General features: G+C 39.1%; 1 protein-coding gene across 1 annotated transcript; it reads right to left on the minus strand.

The window, feature by feature from the left end:
* Positions 1-2,908: 2,908 nt before the first annotated feature.
* ammecr1 (AMMECR nuclear protein 1) lies at positions 2,909-17,034 on the minus strand. The gene is made up of 6 exons (XM_067494118.1): positions 15,424-17,034; positions 10,808-10,918; positions 8,522-8,636; positions 7,692-7,782; positions 7,480-7,576; positions 2,909-7,345 (listed from the first exon to the last, which is right to left on the minus strand). Exons 1-6 carry the CDS (start codon positions 15,900-15,902, stop codon positions 7,231-7,233), a joined length of 1,008 nt encoding a protein of 335 aa, XP_067350219.1. The 5' UTR covers positions 15,903-17,034; the 3' UTR covers positions 2,909-7,230.
* Between the last annotated feature and the right edge of the window lie 835 nt (positions 17,035-17,869).

Consider the following 17,869-nt stretch of genomic DNA (forward strand, 5'->3'; position numbering starts at 1 on the left):
GTCTAAATATGGAAAAAACAACAGTGATAGTTGATGGAATTCAGTCTAGCAATTGTAGTAACAGTATTTCACAATCATATGTGATACCTCTCATCTGATGCAAGTTTAAGACAGTTCCAAAATGTTGGTGTTTCATTTAACAATCATCCTTATTGACATCAGTCCAGTGTTGGTCTTACATGAGGTAGACAATACAACAGTTAATGAGATCTTGATAAACACTTCAATTTCACTTTAATCCATCAACCCACCAATTTTTCATTGTAGCATTGATTTGGGTTGGTTGCAGGTTTGTCCGCGGCCATCATTCATTGGTCAGACGTGTTATCTGTTGCATTTAGCATCCCAGTAGTAATCTGAACCTTGCACTACTGCACAACCATCTTCAGTGACTGGATAAAATGTGCCATCATGTAATTTTCCTATTGGACAAGAAAATCTCACCACATAGTTCATAATCATCATAATAGTGTCCAAGGCTGGAAGTCACTTCACATAATTATAGAGAGGCACTGATACAGTAATGTACATCCGATTTCAGCAAAGTGCTCTTTTCCCCAAAAACGTTCAAGTGTCCCTATGAACTTTAATTAACCTTCCGGAGGATTCTGGATGCTCAAACTACTTTTTTTGCAGCATTAACCCATTTTTGTTGTAACTATTTCTATAAAGAGTAAAACAAAATAGCCGAAGGTTTTATAAGTACTTCCATATATAACTGTGAATATGAAATGGTCTTTTTACAATGTCTGCCAGTTAGATATTGATAGCAATGTACTTTTGTATTAATTGAAATATTGGAATCTAGTGCAAATAGTCTCAGTACTGAAAAAATCCTTTGTTTGTATTTTTAGCCCCTGCACACAAAAATCTGCCTGCATGTCTCTGTTCTGAATTTGTTGCAGAGACAAGGTCAAAATAATTAAAGGACCTCAATGTGGACAGTTTTTCCGAAGAAAAAGGAAAACTGTTAATAGTGAGTTTACATAAATGTAGGCAAGGCAGGTAGACATGCAGGGGTGAAATCTTTCCACTAATGCAATTACATTAAATACTAGACCATTTACTCACGCTGACATTTTGGCCACTGAGCATAACAATGCCCCCAGTAACTCCTTAAAGAGCCTGCAATTAATCCAAAATGCTGCAGCGAGAGTGCTGACTGGAATTAGCGAGACTCACCTTCACCAATCACCTTCTCTCCATTGGCTTCCCATTAAATTTAGAATAGAATTTAAAACCCTGCTTCTTACATATAAAGCTCTGAACGGTCAGGCTCCATCATATATAGAAGGCCTCATAGCACCATATCATCCCAGTAGACCACTTCAATCTCAGAATGTAGGCCTACTTGTGCTGCCCAGATTTTCCAAAGGTAGAATAGCAGGCAGAGCCTTTAGCTATCAAGCTCCTCTCCTGTGGAACCAGCTCCCAGTTCAGATTTGGGAAGCAGACACCCTCTCTACTTTTAAGTCCAGGCTTAAAACCTTCCTCTTTGATAAAACTTATACTTAGTTATAGTTATGGTGCTATAGGCTTAGACAGCTGAGTTCCTTTCCTCCTCTTGTCCTTCTCTCTTCTCCTCTCACCCCACAATTGTCACCACTGTATGACATTAACTCTGTGTGTCTTCCATTGTACAGCTACTGGTCCTACGAACCTGCCCGATGTTTTGTTGCTCTTTTCTTTTCTGTCTCAACTTTCCAATTACCCCAACTGGTCAGGCAGATGGCCACCCACCCTGAGCGTGGTTCTGCTGGAGGTTTCTTCCATTAAAGGGAGTTTTTGCTCTCCACTGTGGCCTAGGGCTTGTTCAGAGGGGGAATTGTTGGGTTCTCTCAACACCTTTATAGCCTTGACTTTATTCTGTTAAGTGCCCTGAGATGACTTTGTTGGGAATTGGGGCTATATAAATAAAGTTGAATTGAATTGAATTCTACTGCAGCCTGACGCTTTGAAGCAGAGTCATCGGCATTGGTCAAGTTGGACATGGCTACAATGTTACCAAGTTATGTATTAATCAAGGAATTCTATAAAAAAATTAAAGAAAAATTACAACATTTTACAACAGCACATACTGATTTATTGCTGTAATGTAATGGCTCGATGTCAACGTGAACCAATATAGTTTGAGATGTTAAAATGTTCTTTTCAAAAACACTCAGTGGGTGTAATATGTGCTTGAAGAAATAGAACGACACATTTGCTTTACAATTGATTTTGTATTTTTTATTGAATAAATGATTTAAAAGTTAATAACAATGTTTAAAACTACATCATCTTCACAGCCATTGCTTACATACTCAGATAACCCATCAATATATATATGTATATATACCCTCCCCATACTTTTCTTTTGCAATATTTTATTGTTTTTGTGTTTTCTTTTTGTTTTAGTTTTTTCGGTATTTGAGTCATACTATCACAATAAATGCCCGTTTCAAGTCTTTTCACACTAACACCAATTCAATAGGAAAGGGGGAAGGGACTAGCTCTACAAGGGGATGGATTTGAAGTTCCCAGTTCATATTATTCCATCAACATTTTAAGTTACTAAAGCAGAAAAAAAAGATTTAAAAAATTGAAAGTAAAAGAAATTAAAGTTGGTATGAGGAGTTACACCAGGTAACCCTCCCAGCCCATCAGGCCACTGCAACAGAATAGTCATTTTGTACAGTGACACTTCTTAGAAGTCAGTGTCTCAAAAATTCAGAACATAGAAAACCACTAAAATAATTTTCAAACTAGATCCAAAATATTCTTTTGAAAAGAATTTATTTTGATGTACAAAAACAGTCATTTTCTTTTTTTATTGGCTTTTTTTAAAATATTTTTTAATAAAAGTTTCAAACACAAGTGTATTGTAGTTCTTATTTCATTTGTCATTATCATTATTATTATTGATTCATTTATTCTTTTTTTTTTCCTTTTTTTTTTTTTTAATTATTCATCTATCAGTGCGATTGTATACCAGTGCAGCTACTGGGTCCAGAGTAAAGAAAACAGGCTTTTTCTTCTTTAATGGCATAAAAAAGGAAAATCCATCTTTTATACAAAGTATAACTGCTGGTCTTCAGGGAAAAAAAAAAAATTATAAACCCATAAAGCTAGGAGGCACACCATGGGATTTTCATTTTTGTAAATTATAGCAATAATAATAATAATAATAATAATAAAATAAACAAAACAAGTAACAACAATATGCAACCATTTTCACCCATCCATGAGGCCATGTACGCTTCAGAGATAGACAATGAAATTTCATTGAAAAACTGGGTTGCTTATTAAGTCAAGACATTTGAGAATTGTCACACACACACACAAAAAAAAAAAAATCTAAAAAAAATTAAAATAAAATAAAAAATTGCCATTGCAGGGTTGTTTTTTGGAAGGACAGGAAGCCAGGCCTGAAGAGCAGCATTTGGGCATGGCCGCTGGCGTCTTTGGTTCAGTCAAACATACGAAGGTAACACGAGCTTGAGCATTCCACAAAATATGAGAATGACCATGCAAGGAATGCTGAGGCTGAACTCTAACCCTGGTATGGAACCAAAACACAATCTGCTACAACAAACTATGAATGCCGTTCCATAATATCCAATGAGGTATCAATGCTTTAAACAGTTCATCAGTACAAAAGCAAGACTAGATTCTGCATGTTCTACATAAAACATTAACTCTGTGTCCCATTACAGGAGATGCTTACCTTCAACATAGTTTGAGTGAGACAGTGAAAGCCTCCACAACAAGAGACTTTCACTTGTGAACAAGTCAAACTTTGCATTTACCGAGGAGGTCAAACGATTCAGCAGCTAGATGGAAAATAAAGGATGTGCTCTGAAAGAAAGCAGCATCCAATATTCCAGGAGAGGCAACGATTGCTAATACTACTTACTGCCATCATCTACCGAACGACACACATCACACCTTGACAAACTAGGCCATGAGGTTGGGCCACAGTGTAGGGAGTAAATTGAGGGAAAGGAGGTTAATGTGTGACTTCTTGTCCTTTCAAACCTGCAGGGGTGTTGACTTGCACTGGTAGGAAAAAAACAAAAAAAAACAAAAACCTGTTGAACAGATCTGCATATATCAAGGATAGTAAAAGGTAACATGTAGGATTTTCTCATAAAATCACTGTTAAAATGAGATAACGACCATTAACAGTACATTCTATAGCCCCTATGATGTGTTGCTGCTGGGACTTTTCCTTCTTTATCCTATGTAAGAATATCTTCCTATGTAAGAATAAGCTTTTCCCATAGGGAATTGATGCCAAAAAATCACCCATACGGGACTTAATGAAAGGAGAGCTTCTTGGGGCTACTGTATGTATCAGTGGTATAGTCATCCTTCGGTATTAAAATGTGCCGCCATGACTCATTTCACAGCAATGTACTAAGGAGAAAATCTTACATGCAACATCTTTATGTATGATATGATCAATGAGTCCGCATGACCAGTCACGAGCTGTGACCACCCCAATATGAGGTCCGATAGCACCATATTTGTCTTTTAAATCTCTTAATGGTTAATAAGAGTGTCTAAGCCATAGATCAAGCATATCATGGATAAAACCATAGGTCTCATACTCAGACATACATGCAACAAACTACATTGCATGTTAATACAAAGACATATGTAAAAGAGAATGGTCAATTTGGTTTTGCAGCAGAAAAATTCAGGTTGTGCTGTATTAAATGGACCAGGAAATGAGTGCATGACTGTTCCTCTACGTAGTGTGTAGTGCATTTTTCAGACAAGCATACATTTTTGTAGAAGCATGAAACTGTCTTCCCAAGGTTTAAACCTTTAAGGTAATAACACCACAGTACCCAGCACTACTTTGAAAGAATGCGTTTACAAAGTGTGAGTTACAAAAATGAAAGAATAGAAGACCAGCAGCTGGGTAGGAGGCGAGTAAACAGAAGACTTGCGGGCACAGAGGTGCCCTCGTATGTCTAAGAAAATAGTACTATTCAAGAGATGAACACATGGCCAGTCCCGATGCTGATGTGATGACTGGGGCTGGGGGGGAAGAGTAAACCATGGGCAAGAGAGACACTCACAGCATCATCTACTGGTCCATCATTTATTAAATCATTCATTTAAGGCAACACAACTGAAATCTGGGTCATTTCGGTTTACTGTGGATGGAGCGCCAAAAGCCCTTGACATTTTGCATAAATTAAAATAACCTGTCAGTTAGTAAAGGCTGTTACGAAAAAGGTGTTGGTCAAGTAACAAGATTCTCTCAAAAATTCCAGTTAGTAAAACTAAAACCGAACCAAAAAACAGACAGATCAACACTTCAAACATTCTGAAAGGTAAATGTAACTTAGCCTGGTATGTGGATGTGGCTCACAAGTAATGGGAAATGGCTTTTTAAGTCCTTACAAAGCCCTGGTTTTTTTTTATTTGTAGACTTCAACAAAGAGCCATCCTGCCCCACGCAGACATTCTGCTCCAACTAATCTAACTGTGTTTGCTCTAACCTACTGCCAAACAGCTGACTAAACAGACCACAAACCAAAACATTTCCTGTGCTGTGGACGCACAGATCAACGGGATCTCACTCAACAGAGGAGCAAGAGAGGAGAACGGTTTCTGTGCGGTTTTAACAATGAAATCAACTGGCTGCATAATTGCAACTGCTTCAGATGCTAAAGAGAACAATGACATGCACTTCTAAATGAGACAATGATGTTATCAGATCACTCCCTTTGTGCATCAAGTGGTGCGTCTTCATTCAAAATGACAATTTTAGTACATCATAAGACAATGTTTTCACGATGACACGTTCCTACACAAGACATCCAACAAATTACTCAAACCACCAGTGGAGACAAATATTCAAGATTGCAGGCTAGCGTGAAGCCAGCTAGTGTAAGTTTGCATTCAGAGATCAAGGACTATAATTTTAATGACTGAATGCAAACATTTCAAGCTAAGCAACAGACTACTCCTACAGAGTGTGGAATAAAAGGAAAATATGGCTTGTAGTTATAGCATGTCCCTGTCAAGTGACTCCCTGCAAGTAAACTCATAAACACTCAAGAGACTCTCAATTTTAAATGAAAGCATTGTTCTTGTACACACCATTTCTTTTTTCTTTAGGGACCTGTAGTAGTGCCTGCTGCCCCTAATCCCCTTCTGGGAACAGACCCCCTTGCAACCAATTTCACACGGAAAACGAATAAATCACCTGATTGGACATGCTTATCCTCATACAAAATGGCTTTCTTCACAACCGCCTTACATTTGAAGACATTAAAATAAAAGGCAAAATAAAAAAACTATTCATAAAACTAGGGAACACAGCTGAAAGCTTTAGCTAAAGAAACTTAAATGAAGGTTTACTAGTACCACCACAAAACACTACAAATATTCAGGGGCAAGGGGGAAGAGGTTTGCTGCTAGGAATCTTTAGGTAAATCTAGGTAAAATCCAATTTCTGATTTACTCTGGCAAAGCAGTATCTATATCCACACACAGAAATACACACGATTGTGAGCTCAAACAATAAACACCACCAGCGAAAGCTGGTCAAAGGGCATCACAATCCAACTAGCTATACTTTGGAGAATAATGATCCCTATATATATATATATATGTTTTCAACTACAACACTACAGAGTCTACAAGGCTCAGACACCCTCAACATTCAGTCCTTTTTTTTTTTTTTGAGAGGAATCAGAATTGAGACGACACAGCCTTTGAGAACTGCAGCTGCTTTGCTACATGGTATGTATGTCTGGATATTAAAATAAAGATTAGAAAGAAAAAATAGGAATTTTTTTTTTTTAGTAAATGTAAAATTATAGCAAAGCCTACACAATATAAGCGCAAGATTAATCCACTGTAAGAGACTTCCTTCCATCCACAGAATCAAACACCTGATTAGGTTTGCTGAAAAGACGTTAAGATTAATAAAATCTATTGTTTGTTAGTTTTCAAAAATATGATTGAGGGGGTTATAGATATAGGTATACATATGCTGCAAAAACTTAACCACAGGCAAAAAAGAAAGAAACGTGGATTTCTTGCCATAATCAAATGATGCTTTGTTGCCACCCGTTGCCATGTCAACGTCTGGGAGACGGCCAGCATGGCAACGGAAACTATCATCATAAAATGGTACAGTAGTAGAAATAGCTAGACCAGGAGGGGGCAGGCTCTCCTGGGAAAAGGTCCGCGGAGAGGTCCAATGATTGGTCATGCGGCTCGCTGTCAGGAATAATGGTTGTAGGGTGGTAGAGGGTGCCCAATGCCATTCTGGTAGTGATGGTGCTGGCGGTGAGCGATGTACTCTGCATAACCCATTGTCATCTTCTCGCTACGGTACCTAGGAATGACAAAATGTGTGTTGGTAGAGGATGGAGGAGCCCCATGAATAAAATATCAAACAGTCATCTTTTCAAAATGCACATATTGGCATATTGTCTTTCAGCAAATTTAACACCATATGAGTAACCTCACCTGGTTAACTTAATGGTCTTCCTGAAGTCATTTGTGATGGGAGCTTTGTAACCTCCCTTTCTTAGTAAGGAATCAATGGTTTGAATGTGGTCCCAACCTTAAAAAAGCAGTGAAATCTCTTTAAATACTTATGATTTAGATCTAGTTCACTATACACATTCGTTAAGAAAAGCAGATAAAGCAAAATTGTTAGGAGCAGACAAAGATCTCACCTTGCTCCTTTGCAACCTCTGGTAGGTAGGTGGCGGTGCGCTTTGATCCTTTCTCATTGAAAAACTCTATCCTAATACCATGAACACCCACCTACAAAAGTCAGACGCAACAAACAAAGAACATGTTTAAGCACATAAATCAATCTTTAATCCAACAATGTCAATGTCATGAAAAGAAAAAGCCATTCAATTTTAACTTCTTTAATGCAACATGGAGAAGAGTTATATTTTACATTTAGTTGCTCTTTTTTGCAGATGTCCTACCAAGTTACCGCCCAGCTGTACAACAGAAGAAAGTTGAGAAAGGTTCGATTTCACATATTGTAGCTTTAAAAATGACTTTACACAGGGTGACAGTCACCAAAGACTGAAAAATACAGTGACTTGCAGATGATTTGTATGAGAAGTAGACCACCCCACTCTAACAAAAATAACTTATTTTGCAGATTTACTTGATTTATGTGGCTGACCTGTTTGGACACAGAAAGAGCTTTTTTGCAGAAAAGTCCTAAGTTTGATGATTTATTGGAAGGAACTATTTTTGAGATATGAAGCTCATAGTATTAAATATGTTTCCATGTCCAATTAAATTTAGATATTTTGGGTCATGTACTTATTGGTGGTCTTTCAAGAGGTTACACATTCAGGAAACAATTAACATTAAACAAATGTGGAGGAGCTGTTTGTGTATTAATACCAGAAAGAGTGTGACAGCTGTGTAAGAGAATGTGTATCAACTTTGAGGGACCACAATTCTCAATGCAAATATTGTTCTTCAACTGAGGTAAAATCCAGCACTCAGCCTTGTAGTAGAAAAGCATTTCTCTTACCTCCCAGTCAAGGTAATCACCGACATCTTCAAAGTTGGTGAGAAGAGACACTGAGCAGAAGAGGCGAGGCAGCTCATCCCTTGTCATAGGGGGGAAGCGGCTGTCTTTAAGGGCACTGCAGACATACAAAACACAAACAAGAAAAGAGGGGATTCAGGAAGCAGTTGTCACAGTCAAGTATTAAAAGATTGTTTACTATGGGTAGGATCTGAAAATGGGAAACACACTAATAAGTCTTTGTTTAGTTTAGGGAGAATTTAAATCACAATTACAACATGATGAGAAACCAGCCATGACTGTTATCTATAACAGCTGACACAGGCATTTAGAAAGCATCACTGCTGCAGCACAAGCTCTAATAATGGAGGCACAGTGTTATTTAGAATGTATGAACCTGTACACATTACCAGCAAGGAGCTTTTGTGTGTTTGCATATTACATGGCAGGTGTGTCTGCCCTCAGGTCAAGAACTACTGCTTAGCACATTCTAGATCAGGTGCAGAGGGCTCTTTCTACAACCCCAATTCCCAAAAACGTTGGGAAGTTGTGTAAAACCTAAATAAAAACAGAATTAAATTATTTACAAATCTAATCAAACCAAATTATATTCACAATAGAAAACAAACAACATACCGGATGTTAAATATTAGCTCATTTCGAATTTGATGGCAGCAATACATCTCAAAAAAGTTGAAAGAGGGACAACAAAAGTAATTTCTGCAAATCAAAAACAAATGAAGGAGCATTTGACAACTAATTAGGTTAATTGGCAACAGGCCAGTAACATGACTGGGTATAAAAGGAGCAGAGGCAGAGCCTCCCAAATGTAAGATTGGGCAGAGGTTCACCAATCCACCAACTAATCAACATTTCAGAAATTCAGAAGAACATGTTCTTCAATGTTTAATTGCTAAGACATTGAAGATTCCACAATATGCAATATATAGCATCATAAAATGACTCAGAAATAAGGAGGAATCTCTCGGGCAGCACTCTTAAAAACAGGCATGATGAACACTTGAATCACTGTCTGTGATCACAGTCCGTGCAATCCACAAACGTAAGTTAGAAATTAAAGCTCATTTAAAAAGGTCAGAGGCAAAGTAGAAAACTGTTCTGTGGTCAAATTAATAAAAATTGGAAATTCTTTTTCGAAACCATGGACGTACTGTTCTACGGACTGAAGAGGAGAGGGACCACCTACCGTCTTAGCAGACACTTCAAAGGTCTGGTCTCTGATGGTATCAGTGTGCATTTATGCCTATGACGTGGGTGCTGAAAGGTACATATTGGATTTAGAGCAACATATGCCCCCATGCAGACAATGTCTGTTTCAGGGAAGGCCTTGTATATTTCAGCACTAGAACGCTAAACCACACGCTACATCCTTCACAACAGCATGGCTTCGCAGGAGAACAGTCTGGGTGCTGAACTAGTCTGCCTGCACTCCAGACCTTTCACTAATAGGAAACATTTGGTGCATCATAAAACAGAAAATCCACCAACAAAGACCCAGGACTGTCGAGCAGCTACAATCCTGCATCAAACAAGAACGGGACAACATCAGTCTCCCAAACTCTACCAACTGGTCTACTCACTTCCCAGACATTTAAAGATAGTTGTTAAAAGAAGAGGGGATGCTACACAATGGTATCATCACCAACTTCCAACTTTTTTGAGATGTGTTGCTGCCATCAAATTCAAAATGAGCCATTTTTCATGAAATGTACATTTTTTTCTCAGTTTCAACATCTGATATATTGTTTATGTTTTACTGTAAATAAAATATGAGTTGATGTGATTTGCAAAGCATTGCATTCTGGTTTTACACACCTTCCCAACTTTTTTTTTTTTAGAATTGGGTTTGTACATGGTAAAACCAACTATTCTCAAAACAGATTGTTCTTCAACATTAGCAGTGCAAAAGTCTGTGAACTCAGAAATTTCCAAGTACCAAATTACATTTTGTTCCAATCATCCCTACATCTGCCCACTCACGCCCTGTTTACTTTGCTAGACGAGTCACAAGTTACAAGATTGTTAAGAGACAGTAGCATAACTATAGACTTTAGATTCTTAATAGCTAAGACAAGTAGCCTCCAACCCATGTTCAACCCACTATTTTCATAGCAGACAGAGTTTAATAGTTTTGCTAAGGCACTTTTCTTACTTGATTCCGATTTGCTCATTGTTCACGTACTTACTACAGTGTGACTACTTCTCCACTGTCATGTTGTTACAGTTTGACCACACAGAACCAAGAATCTCCTATATACTTATGCTTACCTGGTAAGGGTGTACTCCCTGAGTCCTGAGTGCAGATTCATGGCAGAAAATGTACCTATACAACCCCTCAACCGCTTGTCTCTGCCTATTTTCCATGTGACAAACAGCGGGCTGAAAAACAAAAAAGGACAAGAGACCATTAAATGTTAAACACATACATATTGTGTAAATTTTTTATTATCTTTTATATAATAAATAAGTTTCCATACTACAAGGTTTTTGTTTACAGTGCTGGTCATCTATGGACCCATGAGTTGATAAACAGCTCTTTTTTTGAAACCAGTCTTCTACCCTTCATGTGGTCAAAGTTTTTACAGTTTCTCTGTAAGAACATTAGCGTGCAGATGTGCTGAGGGAAAAACAGATTGATCACACAAAGAATGCCTTTTAAAAGTTCATCACTTTTCTGATTGAAAGTGTGAATGTCAATTTAATACCCAGTTGAATACTACATAAAATGGACTCAATGTGCTCATAGCAGTTTAAAAGGCATCTTATTTTAGGTTTGAAGTAAAACCCTTCTGAAAATACTATTGGCACCATAGTGGATCTAAACCAAAAACATGCCAAGCACGGCATGACTACCATGCAGTTTTATTTTATTAAGGACCAAGAAACTTTACTTTTTATGCTTAGTGTATTATCTAAATACTTGTGATGTCTGTTTGAGCAACATGAACACACCTTTGGGTGCAGGACAAACAGATACAGCAGCACACTGACAGGGCTGCTTCTGCCCTGGGGGCTCAACAGTAAATGACACATGTAATTTACATTTTTACTGTATAAATACATTTTACCGATTTGTCACTCGCACGTCAAAATCCATTCTCACATGCCAACTCAGATACCATTATAAGAATTAAAACTTTATGGCCCCTTTTCATGTAAACATAAGTACAGTTTAAGCACAATTTAATTTACATTCAGCATCACAACTACTTGTGTAGCTGATTAATGTGGTGACGAAAATAGATTTACAAGTCTATCTCACAGAAATAAGCTTCATCACATCTTCCTAGCTCTTCTCATTTTGTCTTTAATATAAAGCCTTCATCACCTTTGTCATGGTGATGATGCACCAAGACATAAGCAAAAGGTTTTCTCCTTTACAAGAAATACAGGAATTAATCAATGTAAAGAGAAATGGGAAAATAATCAGAGAATGTTCAAAACTAGCACTTTAACTTTGACAAAGGTTTAAAAAGACAGTTTAATGCAAAAGGTCTGAATAGAAGGCACAGAAAAAGACTCCCAAATTTCAGAAAGAATGAGACATGAGGCATTTTAGTGTTACTTTTTTTATTTTTAGCTTTTTCACATTACAAAAGGATCATGAAAGTCTAAATCCAAAAAGCAAATATAAATTACTAACATAACAGCTACAGCAAACAGAGGCCAAAGGTTGAATGAAAAACAAAATGCTGCCCAATAGTTGCAGCTGTAGACACCAATCGAGAAATTTTATCTAGAAAGTGACTAGAAAAATGCTGCACAATAAACACATTGCAGTTGCATTTCATCTTGGCTGGATTTCCCTTTTTCTGTCTCTGGAAAAAAGCTGCTGTCTTTGGCCATCATCAAACCAGAGATCAACAGGAGTAAAGGTAGATCAAAAAATGATGGGCGTTTACCATTTTGGTACAAGTACATATGAAGCAAAAAATGTTGCCAACTAATTATTTTAAAACCATATTAATTAATTTAAGATTTAATTTACTGTAGCTAACATTATGTAAAATCTAACACATTACAGATTTCAGCTTATACAGCAGTGGTTTTCGATCCTGGTCCTTAATGACCCCTGCTCTGCTTTTCAAACCTAAACTTAGCTAGTTTAGGTTAGCTAGTCAACTTATCCTATTTGTTATATTAACATACCTGCAGCAGTACTTGCTGTGTGGTCCAGTGGTTGTGCAGTAAAAATGAAGCACAAATTTTTAACAATAGATGCTTTGCACAGCTGGTTCAAAATCATGGTTGTCAAGGACGCTCTGCAGTGATAATTGAAAAACGAGCAGGGCAGGAGTCATTGATGACCAGGACAGAGAACCACTGACCTGGAGAAAATCTCCAGTGATTCAAAGTTCAAATAGGTATACAGCACCACAACAACCATACCGTGATGGTTTTATATACGTGATGATGTTGCTGATGCTAAATCTGTACACAACTATGTGAATACATTTTTAAAAAATGTAATCTGAGGCCCTGCACTGTTTACAAGCAAACTTTGCAGGCACTGTACTGTGTCTTTGTCAAATATTGTTGTTTTGACTGTTTCATTAATTTAATCTGACAGTACCCTCAAGTAAAGGTCATTCTAGAACCCTAAAGACCAAAACCATGAATTTCCCAAACTTGTGGTAGATCTGCACTGTTGGGCATTAGTCTGCTATATTCCTAGAACAGAAAGGTTGGTTGGAATAAGAGCTTTCAAGTGTTGAGAGTTCAGTACAATCCCAGTGTTCACTTTTCAGATCAAACAGATCTATGCTCAATATAAATGTAATGAATTACTGGGGGAGCTAGTAAATTTAAAAATTGCATGCTCAGACCAGTGATTTCATTACCATGTAGACCCAGTGAACCTGACAGGGGCTAACTGAATGTGGAAAACAGCAGCTCCCTGTATATAAAACGCAGTGACTTTTTCAGGTCGTTGAAATACAGCTCCCTGGGTAAATGTGCAGTCTTTGCTGAATAAAATTCGCAAACAAAATGTAATAATGTGTATTAACACATGAATATGAGCATAATACATCACAGGTCACACGTTTCTTTACCTTGGTAACATAGGATTTGATTTAGCATGTTAAAAGTTGTCACATTCCCGTCACACACTCTTGCAAAGAGGCACCTAATCCTGATTACACAGGTGACACCAATTGTTGTAGAAGATAATGAAGGTTTAATGCTTAGCAAGGACAGTAGGAATGAGCACTGGGGATAGATTATCAAAAGGACACCCTAAGCATCGAGACAACTCAGTCCTTTTTTTTTAACACAATGACCCTAGCAGTGTGCCAAAGGTCAACATGCCGAAAGCAGCATTTTAACAGTTCAACATTCTTTAACAGAGACAGATATGAATGAAAACAAATTTAAATGCAAGAGAACAGTGTATGAGAAACAACATTTGAAATGCTTATCATGGAGTGTTTCTCATATTAGTTAAGGATTACCAATTACTAATTACCATAATTAGTTTATTTCCAACATGTGATATGTACTGGAAGCACATACAATCTTATAATTAATTGTCAGCACCGTGAACTGCAGGACAGTCTGACTTTTACACTTCTAACTAATTTGTCACAACAGTATAGAGACCCAGATTAAAAAGGCAGCACAGCAACTGATTACCACCCTCATTTATGTAAACGTGGCCCTGGTCAATATATCACTCCAAGGTTTCTTCATCCATTTCTGGTCAAAACACTGGAACAGTCAGCTGTGGCTGGAAATGTTAACAGCCTCCGTGTGTGAGCAAAACGTCTGCACAACCGCGTGATATTATATTCAAGAGCTTGTAAGAAAAGTGTGAAAGTGGGTCTCTAACGACTTCAAAGACTGAGAAAATGTCTAGGTTTATTAACCTTTAGATTAATTTTCTAATGACAATTTCATGTTCGGTGAATACAACAAACCTTTTACAAGCCTTTGTTTCGTTTGATTAGCACTGTGATTGTTTTAGTAATGTTTGGTCATAAAGCTGCTAAGTACTTAGCATTAAACTCCTTTTCTTTGTTGGCTGATGCTAAACTATGTTAGGTTTTCCTGGATTTGACAATATGTTCACGCTTAACCAACAAAATCTGGTGTAAAACGAGTCAGTCACACTAATCTGAACAGTCATCTGATCGTGATATCAGAGACTTTTAATACATCTGCCATTAAATTAATTACCAAGAGCCCAATAGCGCTCTTTCAAAACTACTGTAGCTCGCAGCTGACTAAGCTAACGTTAAGCCCAGTATGTGGCAATCCAGAGTTCGTTGAGGGTAATGTACAGATTAACAATAATAGTAACATTAATGACAGTTGTTTCATATTCAGTACAATAAATGGTCTACCCCAGACAACAACCCTCCTGCTGTTAAACCGAAAATTAAGAGATATTATCTCGCTCGTCCCACCCTCTTTTTTTCTAAGTGCTAGCTAGTGGTTAGCTAGCATTATCGAGAAGCTAACGGGTTTAGCTAACGTTAGCCGGTATTTGTCGAGTTGAACAAAGAGTATTTTAATTGATTTTTTCGCCACGTACCAATGGGAATTAAAAAATAACATTGTACGTATTTAAACAACACATAATCTGATAACACCACATTCAATCATTTACCGCGGTGTTAATGTTATGCTTGTGTGGCTCCGGGCCGGTGCAGTCTCTTCGACAAGGCCCAAATTCCAACTTGGCCAAATTAACCCGTGTTGGCCAGCTTTTCGCTTTAAATTCATTTGAAGCGAAAGGCTGTTTTGATGTGACAGCGTGTGCCCTTAAAACTGAAGCCGAACCCAGAGATAAACCCATCAAGTTTACCGCAGCAGACATTTGTTGAGCGAATACACCAATGAGCTTTGACATGCAGCACAACAACAAAAGACAAAATACTCACTAGGGATCGTTTGTAAACCTGGGTGTTCTCGGAGGTTGGTATCCGTACAGATGGCAATACAGCACGTCAAAACAGAAGCAGCACATCTCCGCTGACACGACCATTTTCCTGCCTCCACTTCCCGAACCAGGTCCCGGGCTGAGATTCGGGGACAGGCCGGATGAAGTGTAACCGGCCGGGGCTGCGGACAGAGAGTTTGTGCCGCTGCTACCACTACTACTACTGCTGCTGCCGCTAACGTTACCCCCGGGTCCCCCCAGGCCGTTGGCTCTGCTCACGTTCGCTGCTGCTGCAACGGTCGCGGAGGAGCCAATCCCCAACTCCGAGCCACAATGTCCGGTTCCTGCCACCCCGCTTCCCGCCCCCACCCCGCCGGGACCCCCCGACCCGGGCGATCCCGACAGTTTCTGCTTCTTCACCCCGCAGCACCCGGCCGCCATCTTGGAACAATCTGCACCGACACACCGCTTCCGACCCATAACCGTCACCGCGGGAAGGGTGGGGGGGCACGCCGACCAGACGTAGAAATCCCACTGCGTTGATACGTATGACGGACAATACTCCACTTTCACTCTTTTATTTTTTTGTCGGACGACGAAATAACCGGTATGGTGAGAAGACTGCAATGTCACCCTAGCGTTGCCTTTAAAAATGCGTGACTTCACTACGCAAAATCCATAACTGGATAAGCATTTTTGCCTTGAGTAGTCAGCCAGTCCAGCTTCAGACTATGGTGTTCCAAGGGATCACCGATAACGTCAAGTCCCGGCCAAATATTCACCCTTTCTCCCTAACACAACACCATTCGAGGCGATCACAATCGATTCCCTTTAAACGTACAAATTCAGGGAGTACACGATCCAAACAGGCCGCAGATGACAGTAGCCAGGCGGTCCAGATGTGAAGCCGACAGCCAGTGCGCTGTAGCCCCGCAGCACACCTCTCCAAGTGGAAGCCGGGTACTTGAGTACGCAGGACCCATAAGCTTCAACACAAATTGCGCACAACGTCTTGGCCAGCGTAGCTTCTCATTGCACCAGCTTGTTTGCTACAGCCTCACGAACTTCTAATTACACAACAGGCCCAGTATGTTGGAATTCCAGACACTGGGATAACGCAGAGTAAAATGGCATCTGACAATGCGGGGTTGGCATGGCACAACGAAACGCGTCAACGCCAAGCAGGTCATTTCAGTAACGTTAGCCCACAGTTTGCACCTGCATCTCTGTTCTTGGACCTGGGTTTAAAAAAAAAACTGAATAACACCCCCGCGTCAAATGCACAGCTGAAAGTTTTCAGTATAGATGTGTTTGGAGGTTGTCATCCGTTTATGAGGATACATACATAAGAGCATTCTAGTCCGTGAGCCGTGAAAAATCCTCGGGGTTTGGCAACTCTCGTTCCGCACCCGTCTTTCAGCTGCTACCATTCAGTGCTGTTCGGGTAAAAGCCCAGTGATCAGTCTGTGGGCACAGGCATCGGTGTCGTCGGCACGGCGGATCCGGATTCACAAAATGTGTTACGCCCAGTTGCTGCACATTCTGCGTAGTTTCTGGGGGTATCATGTGTGCAATTCAATAGAAGTGTACGCGATAGTGATGGAAGCATGCGCGCTCGGTACGCCCATACGCGTGTGCGTGCGCTCGTGCATGGACAAGTCTTGGTAACCCTAAGTTGTTAAAGGCATACGACCAGTGTGGCCTTTCTCTGAGCTTATTTTTTTTTAGATATCCCACTTGAGTCTAAATGAATGCTGTGAAGCGATTTGACATGCCAGTGGCTGCAAAGAATCAGCTGATGGCTCATGGTGAACATTCCCTGAGTCATGATGCTGGATGGGGTGTGCTTGAAAGTGGAAGCTTTGTATGACAAAGTGAAATATTACCCACAGGTGGGTGGCACATGGGCATGACCTATTCAACCGGACCTGTTAGTCTATGGGAAATGCAGCTTAATCTGAAACTGTTACATGTGTTAGCCTGATTTGTAAAGTCAGCCTAGAGACCGTTTTAACAAATGACTTTTGTTTTGACTATTTCATTTATGGTGACTTTTTAAAAGAATATATTACATTAGCAATGATCAGTCTTTAATATGGTTAACCCAGACAAGTTGAGTTTACATAAACTGTTATGTAATCATACTATTGTCTCCTTCTTTTCCTTTTGACTGTTCCCTTTTAGGGGTCGCCACAGCGAATCATGTGCCTCCATCTAACCCTATAATCTGCATCCTCTTCTCTCACACCAACTAGCTTCATGTCCTGTCTCACTAAATCCAGAAATTTCCTTAATCATACTTAATCATACAACTCAATTTGAAAAAACATATGTGTCACATTTTGTAAAGACAGTAAGATTATCTGTGCTGTTTGCTTTTGACGCTGTGTTAATTCTCATCATAGTACTGGTACCAGTGGAACTGATGCCGGTCTGCAATATGATAC

The sequence above is a fragment of the Channa argus genome, chromosome 24 (genome assembly GCF_033026475.1).
Source record: "Channa argus isolate prfri chromosome 24, Channa argus male v1.0, whole genome shotgun sequence".
Taxonomy (NCBI): domain Eukaryota; kingdom Metazoa; phylum Chordata; class Actinopteri; order Anabantiformes; family Channidae; genus Channa; species Channa argus.

Bases quoted from the DNA above. Each gene is read 5' to 3' on its own strand.
- ammecr1 (XM_067494118.1), bottom strand. From the start codon at position 15,902: ATGGGTCGGAAGCGGTGTGTCGGTGCAGATTGTTCCAAGATGGCGGCC. The intron at 8,637-10,807 runs GTAAGCATAAGT...GTATGTCTGCAG, and splicing joins AGGGAGTACACCCTTACCAG to TGCCCTTAAAGACAGCCGCT. The intron at 7,783-8,521 runs GTAAGAGAAATG...TGACTTTTGTAG, and splicing joins GTGATTACCTTGACTGGGAG to GTGGGTGTTCATGGTATTAG.